This window comes from Kwoniella dejecticola, chromosome 1 (assembly GCF_000512565.2).
Source record: "Kwoniella dejecticola CBS 10117 chromosome 1, complete sequence".
Taxonomy (NCBI): domain Eukaryota; kingdom Fungi; phylum Basidiomycota; class Tremellomycetes; order Tremellales; family Cryptococcaceae; genus Kwoniella; species Kwoniella dejecticola.
Window position 1 is genome coordinate 1084753 of NC_089301.1, and position 12885 is coordinate 1097637.

General features: G+C 48.9%; 7 protein-coding genes across 7 annotated transcripts; 3 read left to right on the forward strand and 4 right to left on the reverse strand.

Annotated features, from left to right (window-relative positions):
* Window positions 1-460: 460 nt before the first annotated feature.
* On the reverse strand, window positions 461-2040 carry I303_100412 (uncharacterized protein; the record flags this gene model as incomplete). The annotated part of the gene is made up of 5 exons (XM_065968108.1): window positions 461-875; window positions 1294-1491; window positions 1561-1682; window positions 1755-1839; window positions 1910-2040. 5 exons carry the CDS (start codon window positions 2038-2040, stop codon window positions 461-463), a joined length of 951 nt encoding a protein of 316 aa, XP_065824180.1.
* A 674-nt stretch (window positions 2041-2714) lies between these two features.
* I303_100413 (uncharacterized protein) lies at window positions 2715-3154 on the forward strand (the record flags this gene model as incomplete). Its single annotated transcript, XM_018403784.1, has 4 exons — window positions 2715-2808; window positions 2887-2976; window positions 3041-3056; window positions 3118-3154. The coding sequence occupies 4 exons, from the start codon at window positions 2715-2717 to the stop codon at window positions 3152-3154; spliced, it is 237 nt and encodes a 78-aa protein (XP_018266438.1).
* A 198-nt stretch (window positions 3155-3352) lies between these two features.
* On the reverse strand, window positions 3353-4243 carry I303_100414 (uncharacterized protein; the record flags this gene model as incomplete). The annotated part of the gene is made up of 1 exon (XM_018403785.1): window positions 3353-4243. One exon carries the CDS (start codon window positions 4241-4243, stop codon window positions 3353-3355), a length of 891 nt encoding a protein of 296 aa, XP_018266439.1.
* A 398-nt stretch (window positions 4244-4641) lies between these two features.
* On the reverse strand, window positions 4642-5625 carry I303_100415 (uncharacterized protein; the record flags this gene model as incomplete). The annotated part of the gene is made up of 1 exon (XM_018403786.1): window positions 4642-5625. The coding sequence occupies one exon, from the start codon at window positions 5623-5625 to the stop codon at window positions 4642-4644; it is 984 nt and encodes a 327-aa protein (XP_018266440.1).
* Window positions 5626-6001: 376 nt separating this feature from the next.
* On the reverse strand, window positions 6002-6775 carry I303_100416 (40S ribosomal protein uS8; the record flags this gene model as incomplete). Its single annotated transcript, XM_018403787.1, has 3 exons — window positions 6002-6138; window positions 6217-6339; window positions 6643-6775. 3 exons carry the CDS (start codon window positions 6773-6775, stop codon window positions 6002-6004), a joined length of 393 nt encoding a protein of 130 aa, XP_018266441.1.
* Window positions 6776-7229: 454 nt separating this feature from the next.
* On the forward strand, window positions 7230-9474 carry I303_100417 (uncharacterized protein; the record flags this gene model as incomplete). The annotated part of the gene is made up of 3 exons (XM_018403788.1): window positions 7230-7453; window positions 7542-8400; window positions 9142-9474. The coding sequence occupies 3 exons, from the start codon at window positions 7230-7232 to the stop codon at window positions 9472-9474; spliced, it is 1416 nt and encodes a 471-aa protein (XP_018266442.1).
* Window positions 9475-9920: 446 nt separating this feature from the next.
* I303_100418 (uncharacterized protein) lies at window positions 9921-12609 on the forward strand (the record flags this gene model as incomplete). Its single annotated transcript, XM_065968109.1, has 14 exons — window positions 9921-10167; window positions 10256-10549; window positions 10615-10695; window positions 10740-10876; window positions 10930-11060; window positions 11116-11210; window positions 11266-11361; window positions 11420-11473; window positions 11538-11643; window positions 11701-11718; window positions 11776-11890; window positions 11949-12005; window positions 12068-12477; window positions 12543-12609. The coding sequence occupies 14 exons, from the start codon at window positions 9921-9923 to the stop codon at window positions 12607-12609; spliced, it is 1908 nt and encodes a 635-aa protein (XP_065824181.1).
* Between the last annotated feature and the right edge of the window lie 276 nt (window positions 12610-12885).

Here is a 12885-nt window from a genome sequence, read left to right on the forward strand (position 1 = left end):
TCTAGTGTCAAAAAGATTAGCTGCTTCGGATGCAATAATGAATTTTGATCCGCGAGACGAATTGGGTTAAGCCGTGCCGTCTGTGTGTGTACATGTGTTATCGGATCAAAAACACACGCACACAGACAGTCCGAGACAAACAATCGACTCACGCTCAGACTATGGAGTAAGGTGCCTGCTTCAACGTCCTCTGCCAAAGAACTGGGTTGATATGGACACCACCGAACTAGCTTCCTTCCATCTCTTTGCCCCATGAGTTTCAAAGCATTCCTTCTGGTTGGAGCAATCAGTCCAAATCCCCAAATGGACAAACAATTCAGCCACGGTGTGCATTCCTTCCCTTCAAAGAAGCTATCTTGTGATCCCGTTCCGGAGGCATTGAAAGGACTTTTTCCATCTCATTTCGTCTCCCATCTTCCTTTGCACATGGGCAGGTTTGCTTGACCGCAAACATCGAATGCTATGGTCCCCATGCAGATTCCCTCTTCTCCCTCTCTCCTCCTATAGCGCCCCCTCCGCCTCCGCCTTCCGTTTGATTTCGCCTGTTCTCGCGGTATCCGCCCGTGCCATTCCAACGACTCCTCTCCGACCTGTCGCCTCTATCTCCACGTTCTCCTCGCTCTTGCCTGTCAAACCCATGATTGTTCTCTCTATCTCGATGAGCATGCGTGTGATTGTGATGCGAATGATGTTGTCTTGGATGCTGTGTATGATGAGTATTGCTATTGTGATGATCGTGTTGATGATCATTGATGGAATTTGTGGAATTGACATTGTTGAAAGGTGGTTTGGAAGTAGCTTCTAACAGAGCCCTGTTGGCTCGATATTCACAGCTGGTTGTTGACGGCAGACTGAGCAAGGTCAGGATTCTTTCCCTAATACGAGTCAATGGGATCAGCATGCTCCTCGGATCTGTACGAGAGTATCCATTCCAGTCGACCCTTTTTCGGATGTTTCTCTCGGTCCCCCTACTCTCTCCCCTTCCTCTCCCTTCTCTGCATCCTCCTCTTCTCCGCATCCTCCTCCGAACTTGCTTCTTCTTCCCTGCCGCTCTTCGCCCACTTTGCGAACTTTGACCGCGTCCTCCCATCCTCGCCTTCCCCTGCTCTCGCCCCTGCCCCTCCCATTTCCCGCCTTTTCCGACCTATTTCGCCCACTGTCTCCTCTGACCCACCCTGACACCTCCGACTAGTCGTTCATTGGACGTTCGCCCGTCCTTCGCCAGTCCCGGCTACGTTCCATTTGGGCTGCATTGCGCCCTGAGATATTCCAATGACGACCAGAAGAACTCACTTTAATGCCCCACTCCTAACGCTATCATTTTCTTCCTCCACCCACACACTCAAGATATCCTCCGTCTGCCTGACACTCAGCACACACCCGACTACATGGTCCGTCTCCTCGAACTGATCAGCTATGAGGGCTAGTAACAAGTTTTCGAAAAGGAGAGGCGTGATGGGATGCACCAGTCGGATGGTGAATTTTCCTCCACTAAACCACCGAATAACATCAGTCAGCTGGCTGCTGTCTGAGGTGTGAGTGTAAGCAAAGCAGACCCACTCTCTCATTTCCTCCCATACTCCAGGCCTTTTTATCCTGCTCTCGAAAACCAGGATATCCGTCACAGGCGGTAACTCATTTGGCGGTGTGATATGGGAGTAAAGGTGAAGAAATGATTCAATCTGCGGAAATACCAAATAACGCAATCAGCATATGTCTCTGCAAGTGACCTTGGCGGAAGGAGGTAGATTTACAGATCCGAATGTCGCTACTTTCCTAATTTCCTTCTCGTAATCTACTTTGGCACCCGGCGGACGGTGTACATAAGATATCGACCAGCTGGACGAGATGGTTGCGATATCAGCAATCCAATAGTGACATAGCTGACTGGAGGAAGCTCGCGACTTACTCTTGGCGCAGCGGATGTCTTCCTGAAGGCTGAGTAGTCGAATTGGGTGCTGATTTACCTACACTCAACGATAATCTTGCTGAACCAGAGAGAGATGTTGTTCGCTTGGTAGGTAAATTGCCTTGAGCCATTATAAGTTATCTAAAGCGATGGGGTCCGATTGATCCGCAGAAAAGCCGACTTGAGTCTTCCGTCAAGGTGCTCTAAGAGAAGTTCAGCAGGGCTGTTTGAAGCGGCTCGGCTCGAGAGTGGGATCAGAGCGCTAGTGCAGGACGTTTTGAAGAGGAAACTGAGAGAAGATTCCACGGCGTTTGAGGAGGGATATGCTGTTGTTCGTTCTTCTGCAGCGTTGCGGTCGACAGCGAGTCGAGCAATAGGAGCTTGTGTCAATGCAGGGGCTTGTAGCAGTTACTGGTGAACAGGATGCTTTGGTGTCTGTAGATTATTTATTAGTCATGCACTTCCAACTTAACAGCATTTTGACTTGGACATTTTTCGCACTTGCACTTCCATGAAATCGGATCATCCCAAAACTAGGCGCCCTCAGAACTCATGGACGAGGGAGGCGAGCCTAAAAACAGATCTCCAGAGATGCTTGCACGTGTTTCCGCTGTTACTTTGACGTCATCACCATCATGATGATAACAAACTGAAAATTGATTCTCCGTAGCATGCTGCATGCTGTGTGTAGGTTATTTTGAGAACACCTCTTACTCGAGTGCTAAGCAGAAACCTATATACGATCATCTGAACGAAAATCTCATAGTATCATCTACAGACCCAGACAATAATCCTCGACCTCAAGATGTCTTATCACGCCAATACGCCTACTCTGCAAGCTCAACCGTCCATCGAGCAACCGTATGTGGCCAAACAACCAGCCGCCAAAAGCATGATGAGTGAGTGCATATATTCAGTCGGCAGGATTATTCAGAGTGAAAGCGAATGGTAGTGACAAACTAACATAATACATGCAGACGCGAGCTCGGCGCCCTCGGAAGAGAGTAAGCAGCAAGAGGAGGCGATGCGATTGAGAGGTGGATGTCCCGGTCATTTATGTGGTCTTCGTGAGTCTCCACTTCGTCACGCAATATAGCTCCAGCTAATCACACAAGGAATTCGATTAACCAGCTATCCTCCCTTGTCGGTAAGTGCAGAGTGTCCGATAACGAACGGGGTGTTGGTATGCTGATCCATATGCTTTATAGATGCGATATCTGTATCATCCCCATTCCATGCTGTTAATCGGCTCATGCCGACCTGTACCTCCTCCCCCAGCGACTGATCTTTCTGTCATCCGGTATATATACACGGCACTGTATCCATATTCACACGATGTATCTCTGCTACCTTCCCATTTCACCCATCGGCCATTAAACATCTGGCTACACACGACCGTGACCTGCCTTGCCGACCTTTTTAAGCTGATAATTGGTGATGGTCTCACGATTGATACGTCGCACCCTCAACTTCAGCAACTTCAAATCCATCGTGAGGAAGACAACTGTAATCATCGTGTCCTAAATCGCACCGATCCGGCGCAATACTAAATTTAGCTTGAGTAGATATCTCAATTTCGCGTTGGTGCTCCATCCTGGCAAATTTCCTTCGACCATCCTGAGTCACTTTACTATAAAACCACCTTTCACCCTTCAGATACTCAGCTGCATCTTGGTCACTACCGATATTCACCATCGGACCGCCGCACTCGCAATCCGAACACAGCAGTCTTTCGGGTACAGCTCGAAGCGTATATCTAATAGCTTCTGACCTTGCTGTGTAGGTGTGTGCGGATAAATCTAATTTATACGCTTGCCATCGCTCAGTTCCAGTATCAGTCGCGGCGGCAATCATATTCGTTCTTTCTGCTGAGTCAGCTTCTGGCCCAAGTCTCTCATGTTTGGTGTATTGCCAAGTCCCAGTTCTTGTGTTGAACCGTCTCATAAGATCTTCAAGTTGGTTCGTGTGCGGTCGATAGACATCAATCTCATTCTCCGATAAGAATGTGCTATTATACCCTGCGGCCGACGCAGGTGAAGAGGTTTCAAGAGCTGATTGCAAAGCTGCGGAAGAAGCGGACAAGGCATCTTTCACGAGGTTGGTAGCTGACTTCACCGCGGCAGAATTAAAAGCGGAATTGACGGCTTTAGTACTACTCTGAACAGCTTTGTCTAGTTGAAAATTGGAGATTTTCTCCTTAAGGCTGGTGGTCGTTGGTAGCCATGATAAAAGAGCGGAGGATGTCGTCGCAGGTGTCGGTGTGGCTGGCCTTCCGTTGGGCGAGGATCGCGCTCGGTCGCTGGAAGGAGCCTCAAGCCAATCGTGGTCATGCATTAGATGTGTATATGGATATAATCGTTGCTCTGATACGACTAGTAAGCGAAAAGTAAGGAAAAGGGGGAAGAGAGAATGGAGGCTCAACCTTTACCCATATTCGCTGCATGCTCTTCGATGTATATAGTAGGACTCACATAGCTTCGAGAGCAATGCAACGTTGAAGCCTTCCTCAGTGATTCATATGATCTGATACAGTACACTGCGAGTATGGAGGCCAGAAAGTCCACTTTTCGATTCTTCGCTTCATTCACTTCGCGGAGATCTAATCTCAATCCTGGATCTGACCGAACCCACCAAATCTCCGCTCTTAAACCTTACTTCTATTTATCATGTATCATATATTCCGATGATCTCGGACAACAAATCTTGTTCAAGAAGCGAATCTTATCTGCAGACTAGCTCGAATCATAACTAGAAGCTTCACAGAACTTCCTCCCTTGATCCGATAACCAAGATAACCTTCCATTCTCCTTATCGCGCCGACTTTTCTCCTTCTCCTCCATCTCCGATCTGCTTAGGTCCCTCTTAGATACGATACTATCTAATGTGCCTATGAACTCCCGAAGCTCTTGATCACTATTCTCCGCTACAGTCGTCTCACATTCGGCCTCCGCTTTGGCCCTGCCTGCCTCAAGCTCAAGCTCAAGCTCAGATAGCATCGGATTTGGGGCCACCCGATCTAGCTCATATTGATGCTCCATCCTCGCGAAAATCCGATCATCCCCCTTCCCCTTCCCATCGCCAGCTACGTTGATGCTCTTGGAGAAAAAGAACCTCCTTCCGCTCATATACTCGGTAGACTCTTTATCGTCCCTTGTATCCACCATGGCTTCTTCACCACATGCGCATCGTGCATATAACAAGTCGGTAGGTATAGCGATTGGCGTGTATCTGAATTGTTCCGATGCAGGGGTGTAGGTGAATGGCGAAGTATCGAGCTTGTACGCTTGCCAATCACATGTAATTTCCGTTGTTTCGCACCCTGTCCCAGAAGCGTCAGCCATGATGGTGATGGGATCGTATTTCCGCATCAATCTCTCTAAAGAATTTGTTTCGGGCCTTGTAAGGTCGATGGGATCATGAGAATCGCCAAATCCACTAGCAGTATGACCAATGTCCGCTTGTTTCTGATTCGTACGATCTACACCAGATAAGGTGAGGCCGGTAATCGCATCTAACACACTTAAGCTGGATGCTCTTGCCAAAGTCGAAGATGCAGCTCGTGATCCGATTCTGAGAGCTTTTTGAGTGCTCGCCATCAGACTTGGTCTTGATGGCATAATGAATGTCGGCGAGGGGGATGTGAGGGAAGCACCGTTCGGTGAGGAGTGAAGCTCCGGGTCATCTAATGTCTGGAACTCAAGATCGAGATTGCTCATTGTCTCGTCTTGTCTTGATTTACGTTACAAAGTGTTTTGACAATGAACACAGCAGCAGAGACATAATCAGTAAAGAAATCTCCAGACAACGATTGGTCTCGTTTGATCCTTAATAAAGGTCAGTCAGTATATGCATTCTACGTTGAAAGGGCGTAAATGAGGTGAAGGCGTGATCGAAGCATGGAAGCTTAGCAAAGATCCGACAATACTCCTTCCTGTCTTCGGGGCTGGGTGATTAACACCCGAGGACATCGGTGGAAAAGAGACAGAGTCGAAGAGTCGTCGGTTCATTCAAGATTATCCGGATTCCTGTGACTGTCTGAGCACCGATCTGCACATTTGTACCCTATAACCTCAATGCATAAAACATTCTGCCCTAGTAGACGAAAGCAAGGATCTTTCCACCGACGTGCTTGTTTCTGGCCTCTTGGTGGTCCATGATACCGGCAGAGGTGGTGAGGATGATCTTACCGAAAGATCGGGCAGGGAGAAGGAGGGCAACCCATTGTTCGACTAAACGTGAAATCACGTCACATCGGCGTCAGCATTTGGCAGGAGATTGAAGATCGTTCTGGGGCGTTGTGAACTCACTAGAGTCAACGGCGATGTTGAATCTGGGGGAGATAACACCACACTTGTTCAATCGACCGTTAAGTTGAATAACAACTTTTCCTCCTCGATGGTCATCGATGATCTCGAATTCACCAATGTAACCTAGAGAGCGTTTTACATATCAGCTTCTCGTTCCGTTCAGTCTTCGACTTCATGTTTCCAACTGGAAAAGGGAAAGATGTGAACTTCTTCATAATAATGACAAATGCTTTTCAACCCTGGCCATGCGGCCTCGAGTTCTGCACTTGTCAGAAGTATATGAGGAAGAGGAGTTTGATATTCCGGAGACTTAAAGCCTCGCCTCGGTGGGAAGAGCGTGTGGAGGCAGTTATACTCCGGGTCGAACGAGTCCAAGGCAGGAAAGGATGGGACATGGAAGTATTGGATGAGAAAAAAAAGACTCACCGTGCTTTTGCATGACAGAAAGCACCTTGATGACTACCTTGGAAGAAGGTCTAATGAGAACTTGTCTCTTTCCTCGTCTTTCGGCGTTGACGATGTTGTTGAGGGCATCGTTTAAGACTGAAGCTCGAACCATCTTGACTGATTTTAGGTTGTTTTTGTTGGGCTTTTTCTGTTGGGAAGAAGAGGTTGATATGAGCTGAAAAGGGCTTTTGCTAACTCAGTGCGGGTGTGTCCTTACTTAGACAGCCGTATAGAGTATCCGGTGAGCAAAAGGGCTTTTTTTGGGGTAGTACAAACGAGAACAACAATCGTTTCGACAATGTTCAAAATAGGTCGTATGCACTGAATCCTCAGTGATGTCGAGGCATAATTTGGTAAAATTCGCCATGAGTTACGGAGTTTCGAAGCATGAAAAGCCAAAATACCGGTGTGGCGGATAAAAGCATCTTTCGGCTATCGTGTCGCCCGCGCGTTGAACACGTGGAGGTTGTCGATCACTTCGCAAAAGTCGGGTTTGAAGTCATCGACCAAGACATCAGAGACGATTGAAATCAGCGCTCCAAAGCCTGCCCTCCTCGCTGAGCAAAATGGTCCCCCGAAGACCCGATGGCTCCATTGTCGGATCAGCACAAGCGGGATCTCAAGGTGTCAAGACGGTCGCCACTGACTCCGCTAAAACGATCAGAGTTCAGTCGAAGAAGGACAAGGCAAAGACGAATGGGTCAAAAGAACCACAAGAACCAGTAGACCGAGCTGGATTGAGTAAGGAGGTTGTCAAAGCTGTACTAGCAAGTCCCCTGACTGTTCCCTGGTATGTATTCCACAGCGAGCGAGAACAACCCGTACGAACGCTTTGAATGGCCAAATATCGAGCTGACGTGCCATATGTGGTTTGACAGGCCAAATCTGCCTAAACATCTTCAAAATGCGACATTACATGCGCTGAAGGAGATGATTCCCTCGGAAATAGCGGATTATCACGTATCGCGAGCTAGATGTCATCAACGGGAAAAGAGAGCTAAAAGACGACACACGCGAAAGGCGGATGACGCAAACGCGGCAAAGAATTTGACAGCCAAAGGACCCACAGACGTTACTGGAGATGCTACAGATAAGCAAGATACCAATGAGGTCGCCAAGGCAGGAGTCAAGCGTTCTTCCAGTACCGCACAAGAGGCACCTATGCCCAAGAAGCCTCGTGTAGAAGAAAGGGAAGCTCAAACGCAACTACCAGAATACGAAAGACCAGGCAGACCGGAAATTCTTTCGCATATGGTCCTCGGGATCAACGAAGTCCTCAAATCACTAGAGACTCAAATCTCGACTTTGAGAATGAGGTTGATGATCATGGGAGACGCCTTGAACGGGAAGAAGACATATCTGCAGCGCAAGGAGAAGAGCGACCTCCTGCCTACAGCGCCATTATCTCCTTCGTCATCACCCGAACCTGAAGAAGCCAAACCTCTTGCTACACGGATAGAGGACAGGGCAATGGAATACATTGTGGTACCGCTACTATCAATCAACCCACAGTCTCTGGTTACTCCGATACCGCAATATTGCGCTACCTATAATGCGCTGGTATATCAATATCAAAACCTAAGCAAAGTATGCAGAAGCCGACTAAAAGCCGACGAAGCAGATGATCTATTGGGAGAAGAAGGGGTGGAGGAAGTGCGCGTCGTACCATTGGGAGCAGTTGAGAAGGAGATAGCGGAGCTGGTCGGTCTGCGCAGGGTCGCCTGCCTAGGTTTGAAGGTGAGTCTCGCAAGTGAGAATCCATTTTTCTCCTACTTTACCCCCGTCCGCCTCTTTCTCCCCTTTCGCTCTTCACATTATCTGTCCCCATTCCGCCCCTACTCGCCGTCCTTCTCATCTCTCGCCCCTCTCACCTCTCTCTCCCCTCACCCCCTTCCCTATCTCTTCCCCTCTCTCTTTGCTCGCCCCTCTTGCCCCTCTCGCCCACTCTCGCCCCTCTCGCCCCTCTCGCCCCTCTCGCCCCTCTGCCCCTCTCGCCCATCTCCTCTCCCCTCTGCCCCTCTCCCCCTCTCTCTGTCCCCTCCCTGTCCCTGTCCCCCTGTCCCCTCCCTGTCCCTCCTGTCCCCTCCCTGTCCCTGTCCCCTCCTCCCCTGTCCCTGTCCCCTCCCTCTGTCCCTCCTCCCCCTCCTTCCCTCCCCTCCCCTCCTTCCCTCCCCCTTCCTTCCATCCTCCTCTCTCCTCCTCTTCTTCCCATTTCTTCTTCCGCTTCCCATACCCACTCTTTTGTCTCCTTCCCCTCCGTATCCAACATCTCCCTCGCATCGTCTTCGACTTTCCGCCCCTCCCCTCGCCTTTTTCGCCTTTGTCACCCGCCTTCTCTGCCATCTTCCGCTCCTTCCTTTCGCCCTGCGCCCCTGCGGCATTTCAACCCTTTTCTCCGCCCTCACCGCATCTCTTTCGCACTCTTAACACATGACTATGTGCATTCTGGCCGCGATCAAAGCTGATCCAACCACTTAGAGCTCCCATCCAGCAATATCCACGATCCGCAATCTCTTACCGAAAAGCGTACTACACCCTCCCCGTCATTCCATCACGCTTCCTATCCCTACCTCCTCATTGACCATCAACAACAGCGTATCACTCGCCGAAAAAGCGGCAGCTGGGAAGCATCGACGTCCGTTGGCCGGAGTGCACTATGCTCAATTGCACATAAAAGGCATTAAGACTAAGACTCCCGTCGACAACGCTGCTAGAAAAGCAAAAAGGCTGGAAGAGGTTAGAAAGAAAAGGGTGGAAGCCAAATTGAAGAAGAAAGAAGCTAGGGAGAAAGCAAAAAAGCGTCTGAGCTAGTCGCAACTAAAGTTGACTCGGCCATTGAGGCTACTCAGAGCTCCATCCCTGTATGACGAATTAACGATACCACGATTATGCATGTGAAGTGCATGTACAGAATGAATGGGAGGAACCTCAGATCATCCCGACGCGATCTGTGACGACCTCGCGCAACGTGGAATTCAATGAGGAACGCCGGATGAGACTGGACCGGACCCGTTTGAAATGAGAGTCAAAGTCTTGAATCGATTGGTCCATTCATCATGCTGAAAAGTTACAGGCACTGAACACGGATGTATCAGTCGGCTGATTTCAGTGTAGAAAGATCTAAGCAATGATAAACAACAGCAATTCTGGGTAGAAAACCGTCTCATCTGTTATGGGCAGCAGTAAAAGTACATTTCATCGCATCGCTTGGCGCTTCTCGGTGTTCACCAGCTGGCATCGTTAGCGGACTGGGCACGATGACTATCGAAGCGTTAACCTCTCCAAGCAATCGTGAAGTCTGGAAGCCATATCATAGTCTGCAGAAGTTCAACTCACAAGATTTATTGCTGGATCGGACAGTCTCAGTCGATGAAGATGTCTTGCTATTCGACAAGGTCACTGAGTCTCGAGATGGCAATACACCTTTCCTGCGCCTGCCGAATAAAGACGGATTATGGCTCCCTAGAGAATTCGAAGCTCCCGAATGGTGGAACTTGTTTTACGGTAAGTAATGCTTAGACATTAGACAATTCATGCGACCATCTTAGATTTCTTGCTGATGAGAAAATCACACCGGGGATCGGCGTTATAGATCTAGCGGTAGTAGCGGTGTTGACTATTTTCTCAACGAACCACGAGCTGAACAGACCTTCCGCCATCCCCATCTTCTTGTCCTTCTACGCTGTCATATGCTGGGTCTGGACTTCCCAGGTCCACTATGATATTCGGTATCAAGCGTCAGACGGCTGGCACCGCTTAGCCAAAGCAATACAAATCATGACACTCGTCTTCATGGGCGCTATCAGCGGGGATTGGAATCCACGCTTGATACGGAATGATGAGGCTTACTTGGCTACCAAGACTTACATGAGAGCTGCAGATCATCGTGAGTCCAATCCAGTAGCGACGCATTTCAGTTCCGGAACCAGATATGAGCTGAATCGTGCATAGGTAACGCTAGCTCCAGTTTCACAACTGTTCTCGTGTCTTTCGTGATTTCCCGAGCCTTCTTGGCCTGCCAGTATGCCGTGTGTGGGTGTTCAGACCGGACGGCCAATGCTAATCATCGCATCCAGCCGCTGGTCTTGGTCGTAGAGTGGGCAGGAAAGTCACGCCTCAGCACCTTACGATCGTGACCCTCCTGGTCTCCAGCGTCTTTACCTTAGTCGCTATGTTTCTGCCTGCCGACAGTCAGGCATTGACATGCACGAAGGCGAGTCAGTTCAAGTGTCTCAATGTACACATGCTCATTCATCTCTGGCACAGATCACGCTCTTCTACGTCGCTATCGGAATAGAAGTGGCATCGGCTTTCCTGACCCTCCCGAACGATCCTCTGAGATCACTGCGATCCGAAGGGATGGGCAATCGCTATGGGGCTTCCACTCTGATTGTTCTGTAGGTCTTACGATACCAATCTGAGCGCAATATCTGAATGCGTATATTGAATCAGGGGAGAAGGCTTCATCTCTATAACAAGGGCGTTCAATTACGCTATATCAGGTTTCAGTATAACTTCAATGGTCACATATCCTCAAGTGCTGCTTGGTGAGCGAGTTCCGAGACTTTCGTTCAATGTCTTTCTTACTGACCATCTGACTAGCGATATGCATAATGTACCTTCTGTTCATATTCCTGTTCTCTCGTTTTCAGCCATCCAGCACTATCTCAGCCGACCGCGCCCTCCTATGGGAGACTAGTGAGCTCCCCAATTTGACGGAATAGAGCAGCTGAAGCTGATGAATGAGAATTTTTAGTACATTTTCCAATGCACTTCAATCTTCTGTTGTTGCTTGCTGCGATGGTAGTAGGTGCCCATATATACGAGATCACGCTGATTGTAGAACGCTATCATTGCTCTGTCCTTCGACTAAGGACTAGATGTGGTGACTGGGAGGTATTTAGACACAATCCAGACCATCAGTAATGGGACAGATACCGATTTACATGAACAGCATTTTGTAGCACGGTACTTCGATCAGTGAGCACAAAGCATCTTCAATCCGGTATGCGCTGACCTGCACTTTCTCTCACATAGGCTGTATCTCACACCGGAGTAAGTAAACAAGAGAAGCATCATCGGTGGCGTACACTTGACTACCCTCTACAACAGATTCAACGCCGAAATGGCGATTTTGAGGAATTTGAGCAGCCAGGTCACCCTCGATCAGGATCCCGTCATTCTGGCATACCAGTATTTCGGTCAGATAATGTTTCAAGTGACGAACGTGAGTTTCCATGGTCACTACAGGGGTCCCGATTTCTTGCCAACCACAATGGCAACAGGGATATGGATTGGAAGTCGAGGACAGCATGATCGATAATTTAGCGAAACTCTACGCTGTCAGTCCGATTTAAATTGTGACCTCTGCATCACATGGCTCACATAGGTATCTGATAATCAGGTCGATACTACATGGTATGCGAACGAAACGATGCGACTGACAAAGCAGGAAGAAACGTTCAGATACCTAGGCGAGATCATACAAGAGCCCGCCTCGACCTCTTGGTCAGGGATATTATGGCTGTTCCCTACCGCAGGGGCAGCTCTGGTGTTCTGCGGTCTACGATCAATCCTCTGGAATCGCTCTCAAAGGGTTGCACACCATATCGTCCGGGGTATCTGGGTTGTTCTTGGCATCTTGCTAGCCTGTTTAGGCTTTCTTGATATTGGCAGCGATCGTTTCAACATTTTCGCGGACACGACGCAGAAGGAATTCAGCAATAGTAATTCCATGTATCGGCTAATCGACACTCGGACTCCCCTGGTCATTGTCATGCTCTTCTACTTGACGGCGTATCTGCTAGATATAACGTGAGTCATAAAAGTGTTCTTGAATTCAGATGATCCATCTTCTGATTCATGATGCGCGTCCATAGCATTATGAGGACAGTGAACAGGCCGTCTCTTCCTGCGAAGTCGGGACTTGTCGATCGATTGCCATAAGATGTCCATAAGGTGCAAAGATGCGAGTCATTTCTCGCTGTGTTGGACCTATGTCGGGATACCAAAAGACTGCTTAGCGTTGGCTCAGCGGACAATGTATCATTGCAATTCACTACAAAGAGTCTTGCCGCCCTGTGAGGTTATTCGATGCCTTTACCATCACCCTTTGTTCCATAAGCATCAGACGAAAAGATCAGATCATCCGATCACGTCGGACAAGTGTACCTCTTCGCCCAGCTCTGGAAGTGTGGTCTAGAACAACTTACGACTCATATT